The 19718-nt window shown below is 42.3% G+C and overlaps 1 protein-coding gene across 3 annotated transcripts in view; it reads left to right on the top strand.

Moving 5' to 3' along the window:
• ryr2a (ryanodine receptor 2a (cardiac)) overlaps window positions 1-19718 on the top strand; it is a 156262-nt gene that overhangs the window by 51825 nt on the left and 84719 nt on the right. For 2 of the 3 annotated variants that reach the window (XM_068582453.1, XM_068582452.1), the window contains 26 exons: window positions 447-603; window positions 1086-1250; window positions 3494-3615; window positions 5105-5288; window positions 5920-6055; window positions 6357-6452; window positions 7103-7221; window positions 8108-8241; window positions 8433-8674; window positions 9160-9352; window positions 9802-10006; window positions 11440-11544; window positions 12618-12721; window positions 12945-13028; window positions 13284-13443; window positions 14266-14413; window positions 14536-14639; window positions 14816-14920; window positions 15061-15235; window positions 15784-15992; window positions 16457-16633; window positions 16948-17093; window positions 17232-17346; window positions 17458-17618; window positions 17888-18047; window positions 19580-19666. In XM_068582453.1, coding sequence (XP_068438554.1) covers window positions 447-603; window positions 1086-1250; window positions 3494-3615; window positions 5105-5288; window positions 5920-6055; window positions 6357-6452; window positions 7103-7221; window positions 8108-8241; window positions 8433-8674; window positions 9160-9352; window positions 9802-10006; window positions 11440-11544; window positions 12618-12721; window positions 12945-13028; window positions 13284-13443; window positions 14266-14413; window positions 14536-14639; window positions 14816-14920; window positions 15061-15235; window positions 15784-15992; window positions 16457-16633; window positions 16948-17093; window positions 17232-17346; window positions 17458-17618; window positions 17888-18047; window positions 19580-19666 — 3793 coding nt within the window. Of the gene's footprint in view, window positions 1-446; window positions 604-1085; window positions 1251-3493; window positions 3616-5104; window positions 5289-5919; window positions 6056-6356; window positions 6453-7102; window positions 7222-8107; window positions 8242-8432; window positions 8675-9159; window positions 9353-9801; window positions 10007-11439; window positions 11545-12617; window positions 12722-12944; window positions 13029-13283; window positions 13444-14265; window positions 14414-14535; window positions 14640-14815; window positions 14921-15060; window positions 15236-15783; window positions 15993-16456; window positions 16634-16947; window positions 17094-17231; window positions 17347-17457; window positions 17619-17887; window positions 18048-19579; window positions 19667-19718 lie in introns of those variants that run through there. The other variant, XM_068582454.1, reaches the window with a different exon arrangement.

Here is a 19718-nt window from a genome sequence, read left to right as displayed (position 1 = left end):
TAACTCATTGTGTTACGATAAGGCATAGCGTACATTGATCAACTACACACGTGACACAGACATACGCGTCTCTTGAAACGTCACCTACTCACAGGAGTTAGCGTGTCTCTTGAAACATTACAATAGAGCAGTTTGCTGCAGCATTGATTTAGGATTTACGACAGCATTACCACAAAACGATATCCATCTGCATTACGAAAATATCACTTGTTGACTGTCGAAAAAATAAAAACAAAAACAAAGTTGCGGTTCTAGGCAAGAATTGTACAGATGTCCAGACCCCTGGTTATAATGCAGGAGTTTAGGGCCAGGGAACTACGGAGTTGATGGGTTTGTGAGTAATGTAATGTAAATTAATTAATTATTTTTTGTTTTGTTTTGGCTTTTATTATTGATGATTCTCCAGGTCTGTTCATGTCATGGCTCTTGACTGTGTTTGTGTTCAGGTGGAGCGGGAGTCATATCCGCTGGGGTCAGCCGTTCAGACTGAGACACGTGACCACGGGGAAGTACCTGAGTCTGATAGAAGACAAGTCTCTGCTGCTGATGGACAAAGAGAAAGCCGATGTCAAGTCGACAGCTTTCTGCTTCCGGTCCTCCAAGGTACAGCATTAACAGCATCTGCAGTACTGTCTGTGTGAAGGAAGTACTTCACAAGCACAAAACCAAACATTATTTTGTATAAAAGCTTGTAAGGGAACATTCTGTAACCATAATTAATGTAGATCATGGCATGGCATGCTATAAGATTCACAGCTCTGAGTTCACTTACTCTCAGTAAGAATAAGGATAAGAACAGCTTTAATCATAACTTTATTTATAAAACACTTTCATTAACAAAGTTACAAAGTGCCACATGGAGTGAAACAACAACTTAAAACAGGTAAAGTAAAATGGCCAAAAACAAAAATCAAAACTGATGTAAAATATGCTGAAGAACCACAGTTCTGGTCTCAAATAACTGGGGTCTTGAATCATGAATTGTTCCCTTAAGACCCTGGTTTCTTGTCTTGGTTTCTTAATATTTATTCTGCATTGATCACAGTTTTCAGATTTTTTTCCCCCTTTCTCTCTTTCTCCTTCAGGAAAAGTTGGACCCTGGTGTGAAGAAGGAGATGGATGGGATGGGTGTTCCCGACATTAAGTATGGCGACTCTGTGTGTTACATCCAACATGTTGACACCTACCTGTGGCTCACATACCAGACCGTTGACGCGAAGTGTGCACGTATGGGTGGAGTACAGAGAAAGGTACCTTTTCAGCCGTCTCTCTTTTCTTGCAACTACAATCCATGTTGGGGTTGCTGCACGGGCGGGCCGTGCATTTTAGATCTTGGCCTTCTAAGCCGTCTGATATTGTTTACATAAATATGAGCATGAAGGATGCTGCGTCATTAACGGACAATGTACTTTCTTCTCTCCTTACGTTTTTCTCTTCACAATAAAAGCCCCAAGAAACGCACATCCAAACACTGCTTCCTGAAAAGCTGTTCAAATATGCAATTCAATAGCTTACAGTTGTAACAAAACATGTCGAAACAATCCAAAAGAACTTCGGCACTCAAACACTGCACATACAAGAGCACGCGGCAATCAAAACGAATGATATTAACTCCCGTAAAATTCTGCTATTTTTTTTTTTTCCTTAACTTTGACCCGTGCAGCTGATATGTGGATATTTCCAATTCTAAATTTAGCACCAGTTGCAGAGACATACGGTACAAAATTCACATGAAATACTCCTAAATCCCCTTCACAAGTGAGTAGCAGCAGCAGCAGCAGCAGCAGCAGCAGCAGCAGCAGCAGCAGCGCAGCAATACTCCATGCTGTCCTCTCACTCGTCCACCCAGCTTGGTGGGGTTGAGTGTTGGGCGTTTCCCATTGCCTCCACTGTGCAGCTAGCCTAGTCTAGCTGAACCTCGGAGGTAGTGGCGGCGGAGAGCCAAGCAGGGTAAAAAACAACACAAAAGCAGAAAAAACATTTGACTAAACCGATGCTGTTGACTTAATAAAGACAAAGAGTGTGTCTATTACCGAACACTGTACGAAGTATACTGCAATACAGTGCACTGTAATACAGTGCACTAACACCTGTAGTGCACTCTGTCGCTGATAAGTGCTGTATCAAATGGAACACTTACGTTAACCACTTAGCAGAAGTGATGGACGCAAATCCGTTCGCGGCACCCGCGAAACTAGAACGGGCTCCTCCTCTTCCGGCTACGTAGCCAAGATGGCGCCCGTTTAGGGTGAGTTGTGTCCATCGCTTTACACTGCATTTTTTGACTGTTTGCAGTGCGCCATCCAGGTACTTTCAGTGCACTGAATTCTGCTGGTTTTGTCAGTGTGGCGCCCTCGGCACTAAAAGTGCTCGAAGTGCTCAAGTGTCCGGTAGTAGACACACCGAAAGTCTACCCTTTTTTAACAGTTAAGAAGTGCGCTTCATGGACGCCAGTGAGGATCCCCTCCATAAGAAAAGGCATAAAGTAAATGCGCCACCAAGTCCGGTTCAAATCCTTCTCCAGCCATTGAGTGTTAAAACACTAAACATAACTTCTCTTATGTTTCAGCTTGAACTCTTCTTAATCCTGGCAGCTAGGTAGCTTTCTGTTGTGTTGACAGAAGTTATGCTGGCACACTGACCAATCACAACGCATGTTAATGGTCACGCGGGCCCTGTGACCAATTACACGTCCAGACACTCTAGAAGGTCGTTCAATGTATTTTAACCAGGCTACTCTACCACAGAGAAAGAAATGTGATGCTGTTAACCAGCTCCTAAGCTGTAATAATTAAAAGACATGGTGTATTTGTGAAAAACAATTACATTATAACATAGCTGTAACTTTGTGATTCTGTTTAGGCCAGCAGAGAAGGCTTAGAAGGCCCTGACGGCCCGCCACTGGGTTGCTGTGTACCAAAGGGTTGACAGGCGGCAGTGAGAGTGGCAGCAGATTAAAAAGTCAACACGAGACCCTTTATCAACATTAGGGTTAACTTTAGAAGCTAGCATGTCACGATGAAGCTTTATGTATTCTCATAAACAAATTGTACCTGGTCAGGTGGTAAAGAAATTACCGCCACACTGGAAACAAAGCAAGTGGCCCCTAGTTAACAACTAAGCGAATGTTAAGACTTACCTGAGCCAGCGGTGAGCCAGCATACATCACTCAAATGTAGACATGTAGTTGTGTTTAGAAACAAAGCATGACTGTACATTTTAGACAGACTTATTAAATTAGGTATGTTGTTCAAAATGAAGTGAACAATAATAAAAAGCAGAATCAATCAGAAAACGGCTATAATAACTGTAGTGTTTTGATATTTTAGTAAATTTAGGCAAGTAGCAACTTCTAAATAACACCAACCACAAGGGTTCTTGGATGCTTTTGGCCCAAAGATTGCTCAGGTTTAATGCAATAGTCATGTCTTTTGAAAATGCTGCAATTGGCTTAGTTCAGTATGATATCAACAATGTGATATTCTCCTATCAGGCCATCATGCACCACGAGGGTCACATGGACGACGGGCTGACGCTGTCCCGGTCCCAACATGAGGAGAGCCGCTCTGCTAGAGTCATCCGCAGTACTGTGTTTTTGTTCAACCTCTTCATCAGGTGGCTTACTACACACACACACACACACACACACACACACACACACGCAAACACGCAAACAAACACACACCTAAATATGGAATACATGTAGCACAGAATGCAAGAGATACCGTTGCAAAGGATGGTAATCCGACACTTTCAGAGGAAGCGGCTGCACTGTTTATCTGCTTACAATAAACACCAACATCAGTTTAACAATCTGAAAATGTTACTGTTTGTGATTGTCAGGGGATTAATCGCAAGTAATAGTGATGCTCCTGTGAAGAGGCCTTTGGTTATCCACATCTCTTCTTCTGGAATCTAAGCAGCTGTGAGACATTCAACAGGAACACATTAATGCTTGTTTCTTAAATCATCCAGCCAGCTTCACCACTATTCCTATGTCTACATGAGCAAAACAAATATCCCTTGTAATTTGAGGACAGAACTGTGAAAATGTGGCAGGATCCTGCAGAGAAGCTTCATAAAAGGGACAGAGTATTTCTGTAAAGCAACACACAGCTGTGTTCCTGTTTGAAGATCAGCAGCTGCTTTCGGCTTTGTGCAGCACACAAACTGCTGCTGTCAAGATGGTGCAGAATTAGGAGCAAGCATGCTGCAGTTGCACTGATCATCTGTACTGTTTCACAATTGACACTAATGCACTGAACCACAAATAGATGAACACAAAATGCATAAAAATGGAAATACGTTCTGCAATTAAGTTCTGCATTACTCGATTCTACTCCCGAGCTGGACAACGTTGTTATTGCGTCTATCAATAGGCCATCCATTGATTTATACTGTAACTTGATTCAATTCAATTCAGTTTATTTTGTATAGCCCAAAATCACAAATTACAAATTTGATTCGGAGGCCTTTACAATCTGTACACATACGACATCTCGTCCTAGGACCTCACATCGGATCAGGAAAAATTCCCCCCAAAAATGTATTCTATGGCCGCTCAGGCATCCTAACAAATACAAAGTACAGCCTTTAAATCATCATATATTGAGCAATACATCAATAAATTCACCTAAATCCAATTAAAGACGTGCACTGAGTCGAGTGCCGATCTCTGCCAGGTGTCAACAATGACCGCTGATGTATTGTGTAATTGAAAGAACATAAGCAGGGCTGCAAAGTGTCATTAAACAGACTTCACTTAAACTTGGAAAACAAGAGGCGATGTGCCATTATACAAGCAATGGGCTCAAAGTACTCGTATTATCCACTTCTTACAATCGTGCCAGAGCACAAAGGTAAACTCACTAAGCTGCCAGGTACAGCAATATGCACATCTGTAATTGTTTTAGTTGTTGGCGGTTAGCCAAGCACACCATCTAAAACAATAACTGAAAAAAAGAAGACAAAAATGGCTCTGTGGCCTTCTGAGGATAAACTGAAAGCGTCGGCATTTTGAACAGAAACACGCTTGAACAGCAACCGTGAGTACGTGTCACATCATAAGGACAGTGACTGACGTCCTCTACTCCATATGCAACAGGGGTCTGGACACACTAAGGAAAAAGGGAAGGAGCTCCACTCTTGATCTACCAATAGATTCGGTCAGTCTGAGTCTGCAGGATCTGATTGGCTACTTCCATCCACCTGGAGATCACCTGGAACATGAAGACAAGCAGAACCGACTGAGAGCTCTGAAGAACCGGCAGAACCTCTTTCAGGAAGAGGTGTGTGTGTGTGTGTGTGTGTGTGTGTGTGTGTGTGTGTGTGTGTGTGTGTGTGTGTGTGTGCGCGTGTGCGTGTGCGTGAGAGAGAGCAAGAGAGTGAGAAAGAGAGAATGTGTGTGCGTGCGTACCTTTGAATGTGTACGAAGTGGATTTCCTATTCAGAAACAGTTCTATAATATATAAAATATATAGAACTTTTATAAGTTCAAAACATGACTAATGGAGCCACTCAATGTTGTTATGTTTATTTATTATGGTAATACACTGCTAGCGTAGTTCAAATATTTGGCAGTTTTTCTTTATGTGTAATTTTACCATTTTTAATCAAGGTTAAAAATATATCACACACAGAACCAGTGAAATGAAAATGTCACTTTATGTTATTTCTGTTCAATCTCACCCTTGGTTGACAACTCTGTATTGTCATTGAATTCATTGGTCCCTCACCAATTCCTTTTTTTTAAAGGAATTTTTGAGTTGCAACATTACACTCTCTACTACTACTACTACTACTACTACTACTACTACTACTACTACTACTACTACTACTACTCTCTTTGCCAATCCATTCAATCGTATATGCGTCTTAATCCAGCTGAATGAACCTGTGCTACCAACTGTGTGTCCGTAGGGAATGATCAGCCTGGTACTGGAGTGTATTGATCGCCTTCACGTCTATAGCAGTGCGGCTCATTTTGCTGAGGCAGTAGGAAGGGAGGCAGGAGAGGCCTGGAGCTCCATCCTCAACTCCCTCTACCAACTACTGGGTACACACACACACACACACACACACACACACACACACACACTATAAATGATATGGTTACAACCACTTTTATTATGTTAAACACGATTTTACAAAGGGCTTTACAGAAAGCAATCAAATTTAAAGCCAAGCAATTAAAATATACTGAGTAGATTAGGTGAAAATAAAACGAACGCTGCAATCAGACGATCAACACAGATGTAGAAGTTGTAAGCAAAAGTTGTACATTATTGTGGGTTACCATTTATTACGTAAAAGCAACACTTCTTAAGTCATGTCTCTCCTCTTCGGTCTCCTCCCAGCTGCTCTGATCAGAGGAAACAGGAAGAACTGTGCTCAGTTCTCCGGTTCTTTGGACTGGCTGATCAGCAGACTGGAGAGACTGGAGGCCTCTTCTGGTAAGTCAGCTTGTTTTCTTTTCTGGATAGCCAGTTGGCTTCTTATCTACTCGTTCTTCAACAACTACTTTTAGAAGTTTCGAAACTGTGTAAGCCCTGAGAGGCAAGATATATTTCCTACAAAGGCGTTATTATGTCATCCGTACGAGATATCCCCTCCCTCGTACAAGATTTATTCATTTTGTTTTGCCTGAAACACATAAATATGCCTATGATTGGCAAAGGCACACTTTCCTTGGAAAAATATACTCTTCCTGAAAAAGAAAGATTCAGCTCTTTCAATCAGTCACCACCTTGTGTTTCCTTTGGTTGATTTGTGATATTACCAGGGAAGAAGGCCATAATAATAATAGTGGCATGTCTCGTACCTACGAGATAAACCTTCCTCATGCCTCCCCGGGCTTCCGTTATTATCAGGTTTTCCCAATTGTCAACACAATGAGGCGCAGTCAGCTGTGACTGATTGTTGGTAGGTCCCAGGACTTCAGAGTCACTAAAATGCTTGTGAATTACTATCTAGAACAAAATGTGAGAAATCTTGAGCAGTTCGGAGCTACTTTGAGCCGTGATGATTCGTGAGCAGGAATCCTGGTTTGAAAGCTTTCTCTACATATGAACTCACTCTTACTAACCATTTTTTGTATTGCCAGGTATACTCGAGGTGCTTCACTGTGTGCTGGTGGAGAGTCCTGAGGCGCTGAACATAATCAAAGAGGGACACATCAAATCTATTATATCTCTGCTGGACAAGCATGGACGCAACTACAAGGTACTTATACATAGAAAGTTAAAAGTTCAATTAGATCAATTGAATTGATGTTCAAATAGAAAAGCTGAGTCTATATATGTGCAACATGTCTTTATACCAAATGAAAACGTTTCACACACGTGAACAAGCTTTCTTTATAAACCTTAAAGGCAAGGTATCTGAGGCAAAAACATGAAAAAATGTATTGACTTGGGGCCACGGTGCTTCCATAACCTACAGTGTTGCAGATTAGAGGAGCTACATAATCCAAAATACACATTTAGGTCTTTCTTTTACTACTTTGCCTTCTTGTGTCTGTATATTTCTCTTAAGTGCATCGAAAGTTAGATAAAGCCTAATTTGCATATTTGGGCAATCAAAACAATTGTCTGAATGCAAGTAATCAACTGGGGAAGTTTTATGGCGATACATATTCGTTAATGTTTTTACCCTATTCACCTATTGTGTCTCCCCTTAAAATAATTTTGAAAAAATAATGTGAGAATATTCTACATGGATAAGTGTGTGTGAGAAAAGGCCTCGAGGAATCTGTGGGCAGAACTCGAGGCAGCTTAGGTCAAAGTGCTGGAGGAAACAAGACAGGTCGGAGGAGGGATTTCTCAGCCCATCTTTGTTTTAAATCCCTTGAGTGCCGCCGTACATTGTGATATTCGTTGAGGGAAGTGAGAGAACAACAAGACATTTTCTCAAAGGAGCATAACTGCAGCTTGCCAAATCAAATCTAGTGGGAATCCTGTGGTCCAGTATGTGTGTGTTCATACTGTAACAAAGATATCTTTACAACACTGACATGTTACCTGGTGTGTGCGTGTGTGTGTGTGTGTGTGTGTGTGTGTGTGTGTGTGTGTGTGTGTGTGTGTGTGTGTGTGTGCACACTACCGTCAAGGTGCTAGATGTGTTGTGTTCACTGTGCGTGTGTCACGGCGTGGCAGTGCGCTCCAACCAGCACCTGATCTGTGACAACCTGCTACCAGGAAGAGAACTGTTACTGCAGACCCGCCTGATCAACCACGTAAGCAGGTATACACACACACACACACACACACACACACACACACACACACACACACACACACACACACACACACACACACACAATTAAAATACAATAAAATTAAAAAAGCAGATACTTTTTGTCACTCTAACCCAGTGGAGAGTTGTTTTTCAGACAGTTCATTGGCAGTCCCTGCTCTGTTTTGTCTTCCCATCAGCATGCGTCCCAACATCTTCCTGGGAGTTGGTGAAGGCTCTGCTCAGTACAGGAAGTGGTACTACGAGCTGATTGTGGATCAAGCCCTGCCATTCGTCACAGCAGAGGCTTCTCACCTCAGGGTGGGCTGGGCCAACACTAATGGCTATGCCCCCTATCCCAGTGGGGGTGAAGGGTGGGGTGGAAACGGGGTGGGCGATGACCTCTACTCCTATGGCTTTGATGGACTCCACCTATGGTCAGGTGAGGTGTGGGTGTGTGGGTGGTCTTGAACTTGCTACATACTGAGGACCGTAACAAAGTGAGGACATTTTTGCCTGTCCTCACGTACTCAGAGGCCTGTTTGAGGATTCAAAGTTGGTTTAAGGTTCAGATTAGAATACAGTTCAGGTAAGGCTTGAGTTTAGGTATTTAGTTGAAATGGTTACGGTTAGGTTAAGAGGCCAGGAAAAACATCAAAATATGTGTGTGTGTGCGCGTGCGCGTTTGTGTGCGTTAATCAAGATGATAGTAATATAACTAGATATGGCTGAACAACCAACTGAATAACATTCATGCATCTTCGTGTATTGCAATCGTTTATGACAAGCTACTCAAAAGCATTCAATGCATATTATTTTATGTAAATACAAATTCAGTCACACAATTTAGATGACCTGAGACTAAATGACATTCCAACAGACCCAAAATTCACTGACTCATGGCTGAACTCTGTCCTCACCGTGCAGGTTGCATTGCACGAACTGTTAGCTCACCCAATCAGCATCTTCTGAGAGCAGAGGATGTGGTAAGCTGCTGCCTGGACCTCAGTGTGCCCAGCATCTCCTTCAGGATCAATGGCCAGCCGGTTCAGGGCATGTTTGAGAACTTCAACTCTGACGGCCTCTTCTTCCCTGTGGCAAGCTTCTCTGCGGGAGTCAAGTCAGTGAGAATGCAGCTGTTGCCTCTCCTTACATGTCACAGGAAACATGAGAATATTTTGTCTGACCATCAAACACATAAGAGTAAACAAATAACCATCAATATCATATAAAAGGTTCCAAAAAGGTCTTTCAGATTTTTCCGGCAGAACCCGAGAGAATAAATACAAGAATTTGTGATAAGAAATCAATTCAATTGTGTTTTTTTAATTATGTCTATCTTTAGAACATTTTTCCAAAAAACGTTTCTTGTTTGGTAAAATAAAGTCCAGAATTCTTACATTTTCTATACTAACAAACTAAAGTCTAATACTATTTAATGAACTTGTGTTTGGTTGTTGTTCGGACTGTTCCTTTGACATCTGGGAAAGTATAAATACATACATTTTCCATCATACCCTTTCGACCATACTCTTACCTTGACTCGTCCTGTCATCTGTCACACTGCAGGGTGCGTTTTCTCCTCGGGGGTCGCCATGGGGAGTTTAAGTTCCTCCCTCCTCCAGGTTACGCTCCTTGCTACGAGGCGGTGTTGCCTCGGGACAAGCTGAAGCTGGAGGCCAGTCAAGACCAGACTACAGCCAGAGACCTACTGGGACCCACCATCACCTTGAGCCAGGCAGCCTTCACCCCCACACCTGTGGACACTAGCCAGGTACAAAGTCCAAAGTGTCTTACAATATGTGCATTAAACCTTGAGTAGAAATTCCGAACAAAAATAATCAAGAAAGTACAATATCTTCAAGGAAGCCAAACTACAAAGTGCTATAAGTAAGTGCCATTTAAGCTACTAACTTAAAACAAATATTGAAGGTATAGAGCGTATTCACGTGACGTCATCATCTCAATCGCGCCATCTTGGGGTCCACCTAGTTAGCCTGCTGCTAATTGAACTAAGTTCACAGCTCCAAAAAATGATCTACTTCAGTTATTTTTTTCAATATGTTGCAACTATAATTGAAATCTCTATCTGTCTGCAATACCGCTCTTGGCCTCTACGCAACTCAACGCTCTCACACCTGTCAAGCGTCGGGCTGAAACGTTCAGACGCAACACTGATGACAAAAACGTTCAAAAACAACAGATAGTTTTATGTTTACGTTTATGTTTCTGGCAGACGATGTTCCCAACCAGCTGCATTCAGGGTCCAGCTGAGCTCAGGGTACATAGTCTTGTTCTCAACTACATTTAAGTTCCCTGTTATATGCTTTTGCAAAAAAATGTAGGCACATTTTTTTTTTTCAAAAATTCCCAAAATTCCCGTGGAAAGTTTCCGGAAATTTACCGGAAACTTTCCGCCCCTTTAAAACTCTATTCAGGACCAGCAGTGACTGTTTGGCAACCGTGCTGAGTGCTGTTCCCATGTAGCCAGTGTTTTATTTTACCTTGAAATGAATCACAGAGTAAAGGGAGACATCGCCCGACGGAGTTGTCATGTTCATGGCTTTCTCCCAAGTTTACATCCACAGTTCCCTTTGCGCAAGTGAAAGACATTGATTTTCGCTCTGCGAAAAAGCTAAAGGAGATTATTGATGAGAGTGTGTCAATGGAAACGTGCCCACAACCCGATGTATCAACAGAAACGCATGAGAACAGTCCTAACGCTCATATGCGAGTGAAGCCGAAGTAAGTTAGATGCATTATTTCAGAAGCTGGACAAGTTGAAGTACAAGCCTGTCTTGTTGAGCTGATAAACCCATATTCTGAATCATTAGTCCCACATCCAATAATAAGGCACAGTACAATAATCACAAGACACACCGTTTTGAACTGAAATTGTGTCTCCTTCAGGATCTAATGGTCATTTCTTAAGAGCGCATAAAACACAGCAAAACAATTCCATGCATGGACCCCAACATGGCCGCCAAAGCTTGTTGTGGTCACGCAGGTGAATACGCTCTATAGTCGGGAACATAATAATATAATTTGTTACATAGGAATGTTACAGAGGGATATAACATGTCCGCAAGTTGACAGACCTCACTGGTCTACTGACAAGAGAACCATTTCATGCTAATATCCAGGCAGTATAAAGCAACAGAAGTTCAATGTCCGAAATAACTCAAAATGTTTCCTGTGTGTGTGCAGATTGTCCTGCCGCCTCACTTGGAGAGGATAAGGGAGAAGCTTGCAGAAAACATCCACGAGTTGTGGGTAATGAACAAGATAGAGCTGGGCTGGACCTACGGTGCAGTGAGTATCGCTGACAAACACTGGATATGAAATAATGATTAGAAGCCTCTTTTCCTTCATGTTTACATCTAAAATGTACAGTCATGCTTTGTTTCTCCACACAACTACATTTCTACATTTGAGTGATGTACGCTGGCTCACTGCTGGCTCAAGTCAGTCTTAACATTAGCTTAATGTTAACAATGGGCCGCTTACTTTGTTTCCAGTGTACAAGTGTCTAGTGTTAACTTTTTAATCTGCTGCCACTCTCACTGCCACCTGTCAACCCCTTGGTATACAGCAACCCAGTGGTGGCCATCAGGGCCTGCTAAGCCTTTCTGCTGGCCTAAACAGAATGACAAAGTTATAGCTATTTTAAAATGTAATTGTTTTTCACAAATACACTACATGCATTATAATTATTTTTTCCTATCAGCTTATTTTCTCATTGCACAACTGTCTTCCTCTGTTGTTTTGCCTTCAGCCTTCAGCGCTGCTTTTCAGGGCAGCAGGCTTCCATTAGATTTTTTTCTCTCCTTTGTTTATATGTCAGCAAAGCAGTTAAAACAAGCCTTTGCAGATTAAAGAGAGTGGACATTGTGGTTGATTGTCATGGACTTCAACAAATCAGATGTTAAGTTTGACAAGCTGGGTGTATTCCTTGATGTGCACGAATGCGAAACGGCATGGACTTATATGATTGGTCAGTGGCCCAGCCTGACCTTTATACTGCGCTGTGATTGGTCACTGGGGCATGAAGCTATTAGAAACTTCTAGCTTCAACCTAGAACCAAAAAGCTAAGTTGCTGGTGGATTTACTGATTACTTGCTGGTAGATTTACTGATGGTGCCTTTCGCACAGAGGGTTCAGGCATGTGGTTAGTTAAATGCTGCGGCCAGCTGTTTAACAGCTGATAAAGTCTATGACTCTTCTGATGGTCTTTCTGTCTAGACCTATCCGAGAACTTCATTTGTTTTCATGTGTAGAGACGGCACTAGGTAGAAAATGCATGGCCCATCACTGGTTTACACAAATTTAATCTGATGGCAGTTCAACATATTGGTTTCATAGTTAAATGTTGTCTGTGTTTTAGGTGCGAGATGATAACAAGCGGCAACACCCCTGCCTGGTGGAGTTCTCCAAGCTTCCAGAACAAGAGCGGAGTTACAACTTACAGATGTCTCTGGAGACTCTGAAGTAATGCATCAATTGCAGAAAGCAACATAAGATGTGACACTTGGATGAAGTATTTATCTTTGGCATCATCAGGCTCCCAATCTTAATTATGTCCATGAGCAAGCTCTCAGATTCTTACTGTGGACGAGGCAGTTAACTATGGGTGATGACAACATGTTTGAGTCAATATCAAATACCTGAACACTGAATTGCGTGTTTGATTATGTTTGTGTGTGTGTTACAGAACTCTCCTGGCCCTTGGTTGCCACGTTGGCTTAGCAGATGAACACGCTGTAGAGAAAGTGAAGAGCATGAAACTGTCACCAACGTAAGTCAACCTTACAGTATAGGTAAAGATAAGTAGAGCCACAGGTCAACAAGGACTGGATGCAGAACTGAAGCATGATGCATGATCTAATGATACGGTGTTGGGACCAACGGGGCATTTCTTGAATTGATTATCAGGGAAGAACAAAGATGATGTTTAGATAGGGAAAGCACCAGAGGCTCTTGGACATTAGTACATGACGGTTGTTGTAGCAGATGACAAGCTAGATTCAGTGATCCAACTCTATCTATGCAGTTATGAGCTGTCCGGTGGTTATAAACCTGCCCCTCTGGACCTGAGTCACATCAAACTGACCTCCACCCAGGAAGCCATGGTGGACAAACTGGCTGAGAACGCACACAACGTCTGGGCAAGAGATCGCATCCGCCAGGGCTGGACCTATGGCATCCAACAGGTAGACACATATATATGTATATAAATACTGGCTCTGTTTGTGTGTGTGCTTATGTGTTGAGATGGACAGCGATGTGTGTTTCATGTGTCTCTCAAGTTTCCTTATTGATTCAAGAGTTGGATGACCTGTCTGATTGCAGGGCTCCAGACTAACTTCTCCTCTACTTACACACTCGGTCGCCCCAGCACATGATTGGTTGCGGCCCTTTTTTTTGGGGTGGGGTGTATTCATTATGGTGTTTAATTAATGTCATTGCATGCGAATGAATAGATTAGATTTTAATTTGACTAGGGCAAACTGCTGCAGCCCCTGACTTGCTTCCACTCCACATTGCCATTGATTTCCAGTTGACTACCTACTGGTCACATTTACCTAATACAATCAAGTTCAAGGAAGTTTTTCAGAGACAATATCTGATGAAGGAAACATCTACAACTACTGTACGGGGCACTCACCGCCATGACATTTCAGTGGGGAGGAATCCTGAGTGTATTTAAACTGAGGCCAGTAGCACGTGAAGAAAGGCAGATCAGTTGTGAGGTAACAATCTGCATCGTTAACCATGCAACTCAGAATGATCGTAGATTGCTTGTTTTTCCCTTGGGATTGAGACTCTAAACTCATGTTTACAATGTTTACTGAGGAAAATAAATAAATACATGGGAATAAATTAAGAGAGTCATTTTCTATAGACTTCTAGACAACCAGAGGAGCCCCCCGCCCCCTGTCCCGCCCCCGTCCCGCCCCTCTCTCCCACACCCAGCATCACATTACTATGAAGCAGCTAATTACTTTTTATTCTTCTGGCCCCTGTCTCATCAGGATGTGAAGAGTCGCCGAAACCCTCGCCTGGTCCCCTACATTCTGCTGGATGAGAGAACCAAGAAGTCCAACAAAGACAGTCTGAGAGAGGCTGTCAGGACTCTGCTGGGATATGGATACAACCTGGAAGCTCCTGACCAGGACCATGGTACAAAACCGACCCTTTATTGTATCACTTCATTCAATGACTTGTAATTTTTGCATTGATTGTACAAAAGTACAACATATGATGGTATTTTTTTATGGTAACTTACCCTTCTTCTCATCCAGCAGCTCAATCTGACCCCATCAACATATCTACTGAGAGGTTCCGCATTTTCAGAGCAGAAAAAACCTACTGCGTTAATACGGGGAAGTGGTACTTTGAGCTGGAAGTAAGAAGAGACATCATAAGAGATGTGATATGTTACAATACTCTTGTTTAGTGTCAAATGTCCTCAAGACTAGAACAGACTGGGTGCTGCTGCTGCCAAGTTATTATACAGAGCTTTTACAGTTTTTCTTTTTTTTTCTGAAACTGGAAATTGCCTGGTTCTTGCTTCTCCTCCAGGTATTAACACCAGGAGAGATGAGGGTGGGCTGGGCCAGACCAGGATGCCTGCCAGACCAGGAGTTGGGATCTGATGACCAGGCCTTTGTCTTCGATGGCTTCAAGGTGGCTGGATTTTTCTTTGCTCCACACATTCTATTTATTCAGTTTCATGGCACTACAATGGAACAATTAAATATATGTTTTAATTTGTATTCATGTCCAAATTAGGAATGAATCTGGAAAGTTGTTCTTCTTTTTCTTAGGTCCAGCGCTGGCACCAGGGTAATGAGCACTTTGGTCGTGCGTGGCAGACGGGGGACGTAGTGGGCTGCATGGTGGATCTGAACGAACACACCATGATGTTCACACTCAATGGAGAAGTGCTGCTGGATGACTCCGGATCTGAGCTGGCCTTCAAGGACTTTGAAGTTGGTGAAGGTCAGTGCTGCATTTTATAGGACAATAAGCATGCATGTTATTGCTAGTGTTGAAGCTTATTAGTTATCTTTACACAAGCTGTGTAAAGCTCTGTAAAGCTGTACTTCTGCTTGACACATCCAGGATGGCCACAGTGACATTACCCCATCAGATATGCCCCTTACCAAATATCCTTTGCTGAGGATTTTTGCCTGTTCGTGCACAGTCAACATTTTCCTACGGCATCAAACCCATGCTGCAGACGAGAGTTTTTGATACACTAGCCCTAGAGTATGGGATTGATCTGCTGTGAGGAGAGACCTGTGCAGACAATACAAGATCCAAACGTTTCCTCTTCAGGATTACGTGTCTGGCCAACCGTCCGAGTGCAAAGCATACCTGTGGCTTAAGTCTGGTGCTTTGCTAGAAGGCCCTCATGGGCAGGTTTGCCTTAACATTGTTCAAAGATGAGAGGACATTGGTCTTGCATGCGACTTGCACAAATGGTCCATTGAAAAGGTTCTGCTATGGATACATCTTAGTATTTGTTTTCTTCTCCCGGTCTCCAGGTTTCATCCCTGTGTCCAGCCTGGGTGTGTGTCAGGTGGGAAGCATGAACTTTGGTAAAGACGTCAGCACTTTGAAGTTCTTCACCATCTGCGGCCTACAGGAAGGCTATGAACCGTTTGCTGTCAACATGAACCGGGACGTCACCATGTGGCTCAGCAAGAGGCTGCCTCAGTTTGTTCCCGTCCCTCCCAACCACCAACATATGGAGGTGGGTGAAGTCACCTGAGATACGAATCCACGCAGTTAAACCCTGCTAGAATCTGATGGAGGTTGTTGGTAGAACATTCAAGGACATTGGCCTACAATCTGGACTAAAATGTAATCGCTTAGGACAAATTTCAAAACATTTCTAAATATATTTACAGACCAGACATAGGCAATGTCTTTTATGATGGGGGCATAACAAATAATAAATGAAATTTCTTCAAATTTTGCACAAAAGGCCACTTGGATTCAACGTCACTCGGACCTCACAAAATGTCTTTGGCCATAACTCAAGAATTGATATGCTTATTATGAAAATTTCACAATAATGGGATCAAATCTGAGAGGTAAAAATTATCAAGGGAGGACGTTAAGGACAGTCATGGGTGTAAACTGCAACTTGACCAATTGGTGGATGCGTACATTAACGAGGTGGTATTTGTAGTTTGATATTGCCTTCTTTTTCAGGTAACAAGGATCGATGGGACAGTAGAGTCTTGTCCTTGCCTGAAGGTCACTCAGAGGTCGTTTGGCTCGCAGAACAGTTACACTGACATTACCTTCTACAGGCTGAGCATGCCCATAGGGTGTGCGGAATCCTTCTCCAGATCGCCAGCGAACGACAGCCTCTTCTTACCAAAGAAGGTAATGGCACCACAAACACAGTGACCTCTACTCATTTACATCCTTACACATTGACAGACAGATACGTTGACGTTGACAGACAGATACTTGGTGTGTAACACACACTCAATACTGCCAAAGTGGAACATATTGTATACTCTGCTGCTGCACATTATCTTGAATTTCTCTCGTCAACTGCATACTTTTCATTATTGGTTCATCGAACTAATAAAGGAAAGCTCACCATATTGGTTGTTAATGTTTATCTACAACGTGTTAACAGTCAGGTTATGACTAAGAATATGCACGTCGTGTTCACTGTCTCCTTTCTGCAGGAGCTGGAGGACTTTGAAACTGTGTCAGACTTTGAGGTCCTGATGAAGTCTCCTCATGGTCCCAATGGTCCCAATGTACCTGACAGAGATGAATTCAACAACCACAAAGATTACAACCAGGAGAAACCTTCCAAACTCAAGCAACGGTAAACCCTCTAAAGATTCAATCGTTCTGTTATCTCTACCCAGCTTTTACGCTCTAGTAATTTGTACCATTCTGTCATTGTGCTTGATCACCTTTTTTTATTATTTTATAAACCTAAACCAACCATCTGATCGACCAGGTTCATGTTGAAGAAAAACAAGCCAGACAACAGCTGTCCGACATCTGCTCGTCTGTCAGAGGAGGTGATGGCTGATGACAGAGATGAATATGAATTCCTCATGCAAGCCTCAACTGTAAGATATCACATTAAAAAATAAAATTCACGAAAACAGTCACATGCAATATGCCTGTTGAGAAAGAAACCAGGATCAAGGGCAATTCCAGTGCATCTATTTTCTGTGCAGCACTACTACTCTGTGCGGATCTTCCCTGGTCAGGAGCCCAGCAGTGTTTGGGTGGGCTGGGTAACCTCTGACTTCCATCAGTACGACCCAGGCTTTGAGCTGCATAATGTCCGAACGGTCACTGTTACCCTGGGAGATGAGAAGGGCAAAGTTCATGAGAGGTTAGTCACATTGCAGCTAACTCATATCTTAGGGACACTTCCAAAATGTTCTTGATTTTATGTTGGGCAAGGATGGGTGTCATGTGTCATGAAGGCAGCAGGTTTTGTGTGTTCAGTCTAAAAGTACAGTAACTGTTACATGGTGTGTGTGTGTGTGTTCTTCAGTATAAAGTGCAGTAACTGTTACATGGTGCATGTGTGTGTTCTTCAGTATAAAGCACAGTAACTGTTACATGGTGTGTGTTTGTGTATGTGTGTGTGTTCTTCAGTATAAAGCGCAGTAACTGTTACATGGTGTGGGCTGGAGAGAGCAGCAGTCCTGGTCAGGGGAGGAACAACAATGGCTTAGAGATCGGTTGCCTGGTCGACACCACAAACGGATTGCTGACATTTACAGCCAATGGGAAAGAACTCAGCTCCTACTACCAGGTAAACATTTTACATAATAATAATAATAATAATAATAATAATAATAATACATTTATTTCATACAGCACTTTTAAGATGCTCAATGACGCTTTATAGAGACAAACATAACACATGAAAAAAACAAAAACAAAATAGAAAGACAATGGAGCAAACAAAACAAACAATCCCAAGGGATTAGCAGTTGAAGTGTAGGGAGCAAGGGTTAGCAGATGGAGGGTATGGAGCAGGGGTTAGAAGGTGAAGGCGAGTTTAAAGAGATGTGTTTTGAGGGCTTGCTTAAAGGACAATAGGGTGGGAGCCTGGCGAATTTGGATGGGGAGATGTTCCAGAGGGGGGTGTGCAGCAGCTGAGGTCTTCAGAGTGTTCACATCAGTGGACCTGAGGCAACGGGTTCAGGCGTGAAGGAGGAGGAGGTCTGAAAGGTATGGAACGACCAGATTGCTCAAGGCTTTGTAAGGGGTTTGACATGTCAGTGGATGGTCCTTCCTTTCAACTTCTGCTGTGTTTCTTCTCATGAATTTTGTTTGCAGACTGTCATTAGCTATATTAAACCCAGCATTCTCCTGTTTGCCAATATTGTCTGCAAACATGAACCATCAGGCGAGTAAGCTTATTTGCCAGATAGAGCAGCGGTCCCCAACCCCAGAAAGAATGAATTTTTAAAAAAGTTTTAAAAAGTTTAAAAAAATTAAAAAAAGTTTTATATTGAAAAAGAAAAAAAAGTCTGGATAATGTTTTATTTTGAGAAAGAACCGGATACATCCATCTGTGTGTTTGTGCCTCTTGACACACGTTACCCCAAAAACGAAACTTAAAAGTCTGCTTCAACTCTGCTGGTATGCTGGTCTAAAATCAAGTCAGAATATCTAGAGATCACCAAAAAAGCTCTGAAAACTCTGCTTCCATTTCAAACATCCAAGTGGTCGTAAGGAAAGAAGTACCTTAATCAATAAGTTTTAATAAAAATATTTAATAAGCCAAGTTCCATTTTCAGTTTCAACCCAACTCATTCACTTAGCTATTGGTTCAAATTTATGGCAAATTTATGGTCTCTCTTTGGCGTAGGTTTTGAAAATGGCTCCAAAACATTCCTGTTTTCCGGTACCTGAAGTCCTCACTCCATCCTCCTGTGCTTACTAACAACATATTTGACCTAGAAGGAATTTGTTATTCAGTACTACTGGTTGCAGTGCAATAGGAATTATATATTCTTAGCTACAATCATCCTCAAAAAACCCTATGCATTTAAAGGTTTCCCAATTCTGCAGCAGTTAAAATGCAAATCGTACAGAGACCATCAAATGCATACCGTTACATATCTTTCATAATAATATCCCTTATTAATTAGCATAACACTCATATATTTTAATGTACACATTAAACAATTCTTTATTATACATGTGCAAGTCCAATATTTACAACCCAAACTATTACAATTCTACAAAATTCAACATGGGCCGCAAACGGGGAAGGACTAATCGTCAGTTTGGTTCGATTAAAGAAACTAGCTAAACTCTCTCTTATCTTCACAGGTGGAGCCCAGCACTAAGCTGTTCCCAGCAGTCTTTGCCAAGGCCACCAGCCCCAATGTCTTCCAGTTCGAACTGGGCCGTATTAAGGTTAGACATACAAGCACACTCACAGCGTTGTTGTCAAAATTAAGTGTCTGAG

Source organism: Clinocottus analis, unplaced genomic scaffold (genome assembly GCF_023055335.1).
Source record: "Clinocottus analis isolate CAN_PGR_092001 unplaced genomic scaffold, fCliAna1.0.p SCAF_19, whole genome shotgun sequence".
NCBI lineage: Eukaryota > Metazoa > Chordata > Actinopteri > Perciformes > Cottidae > Clinocottus > Clinocottus analis.
Note: the sequence above shows the minus strand (reverse complement) of the source record. Positions and strands in the feature narration are given on the sequence as shown.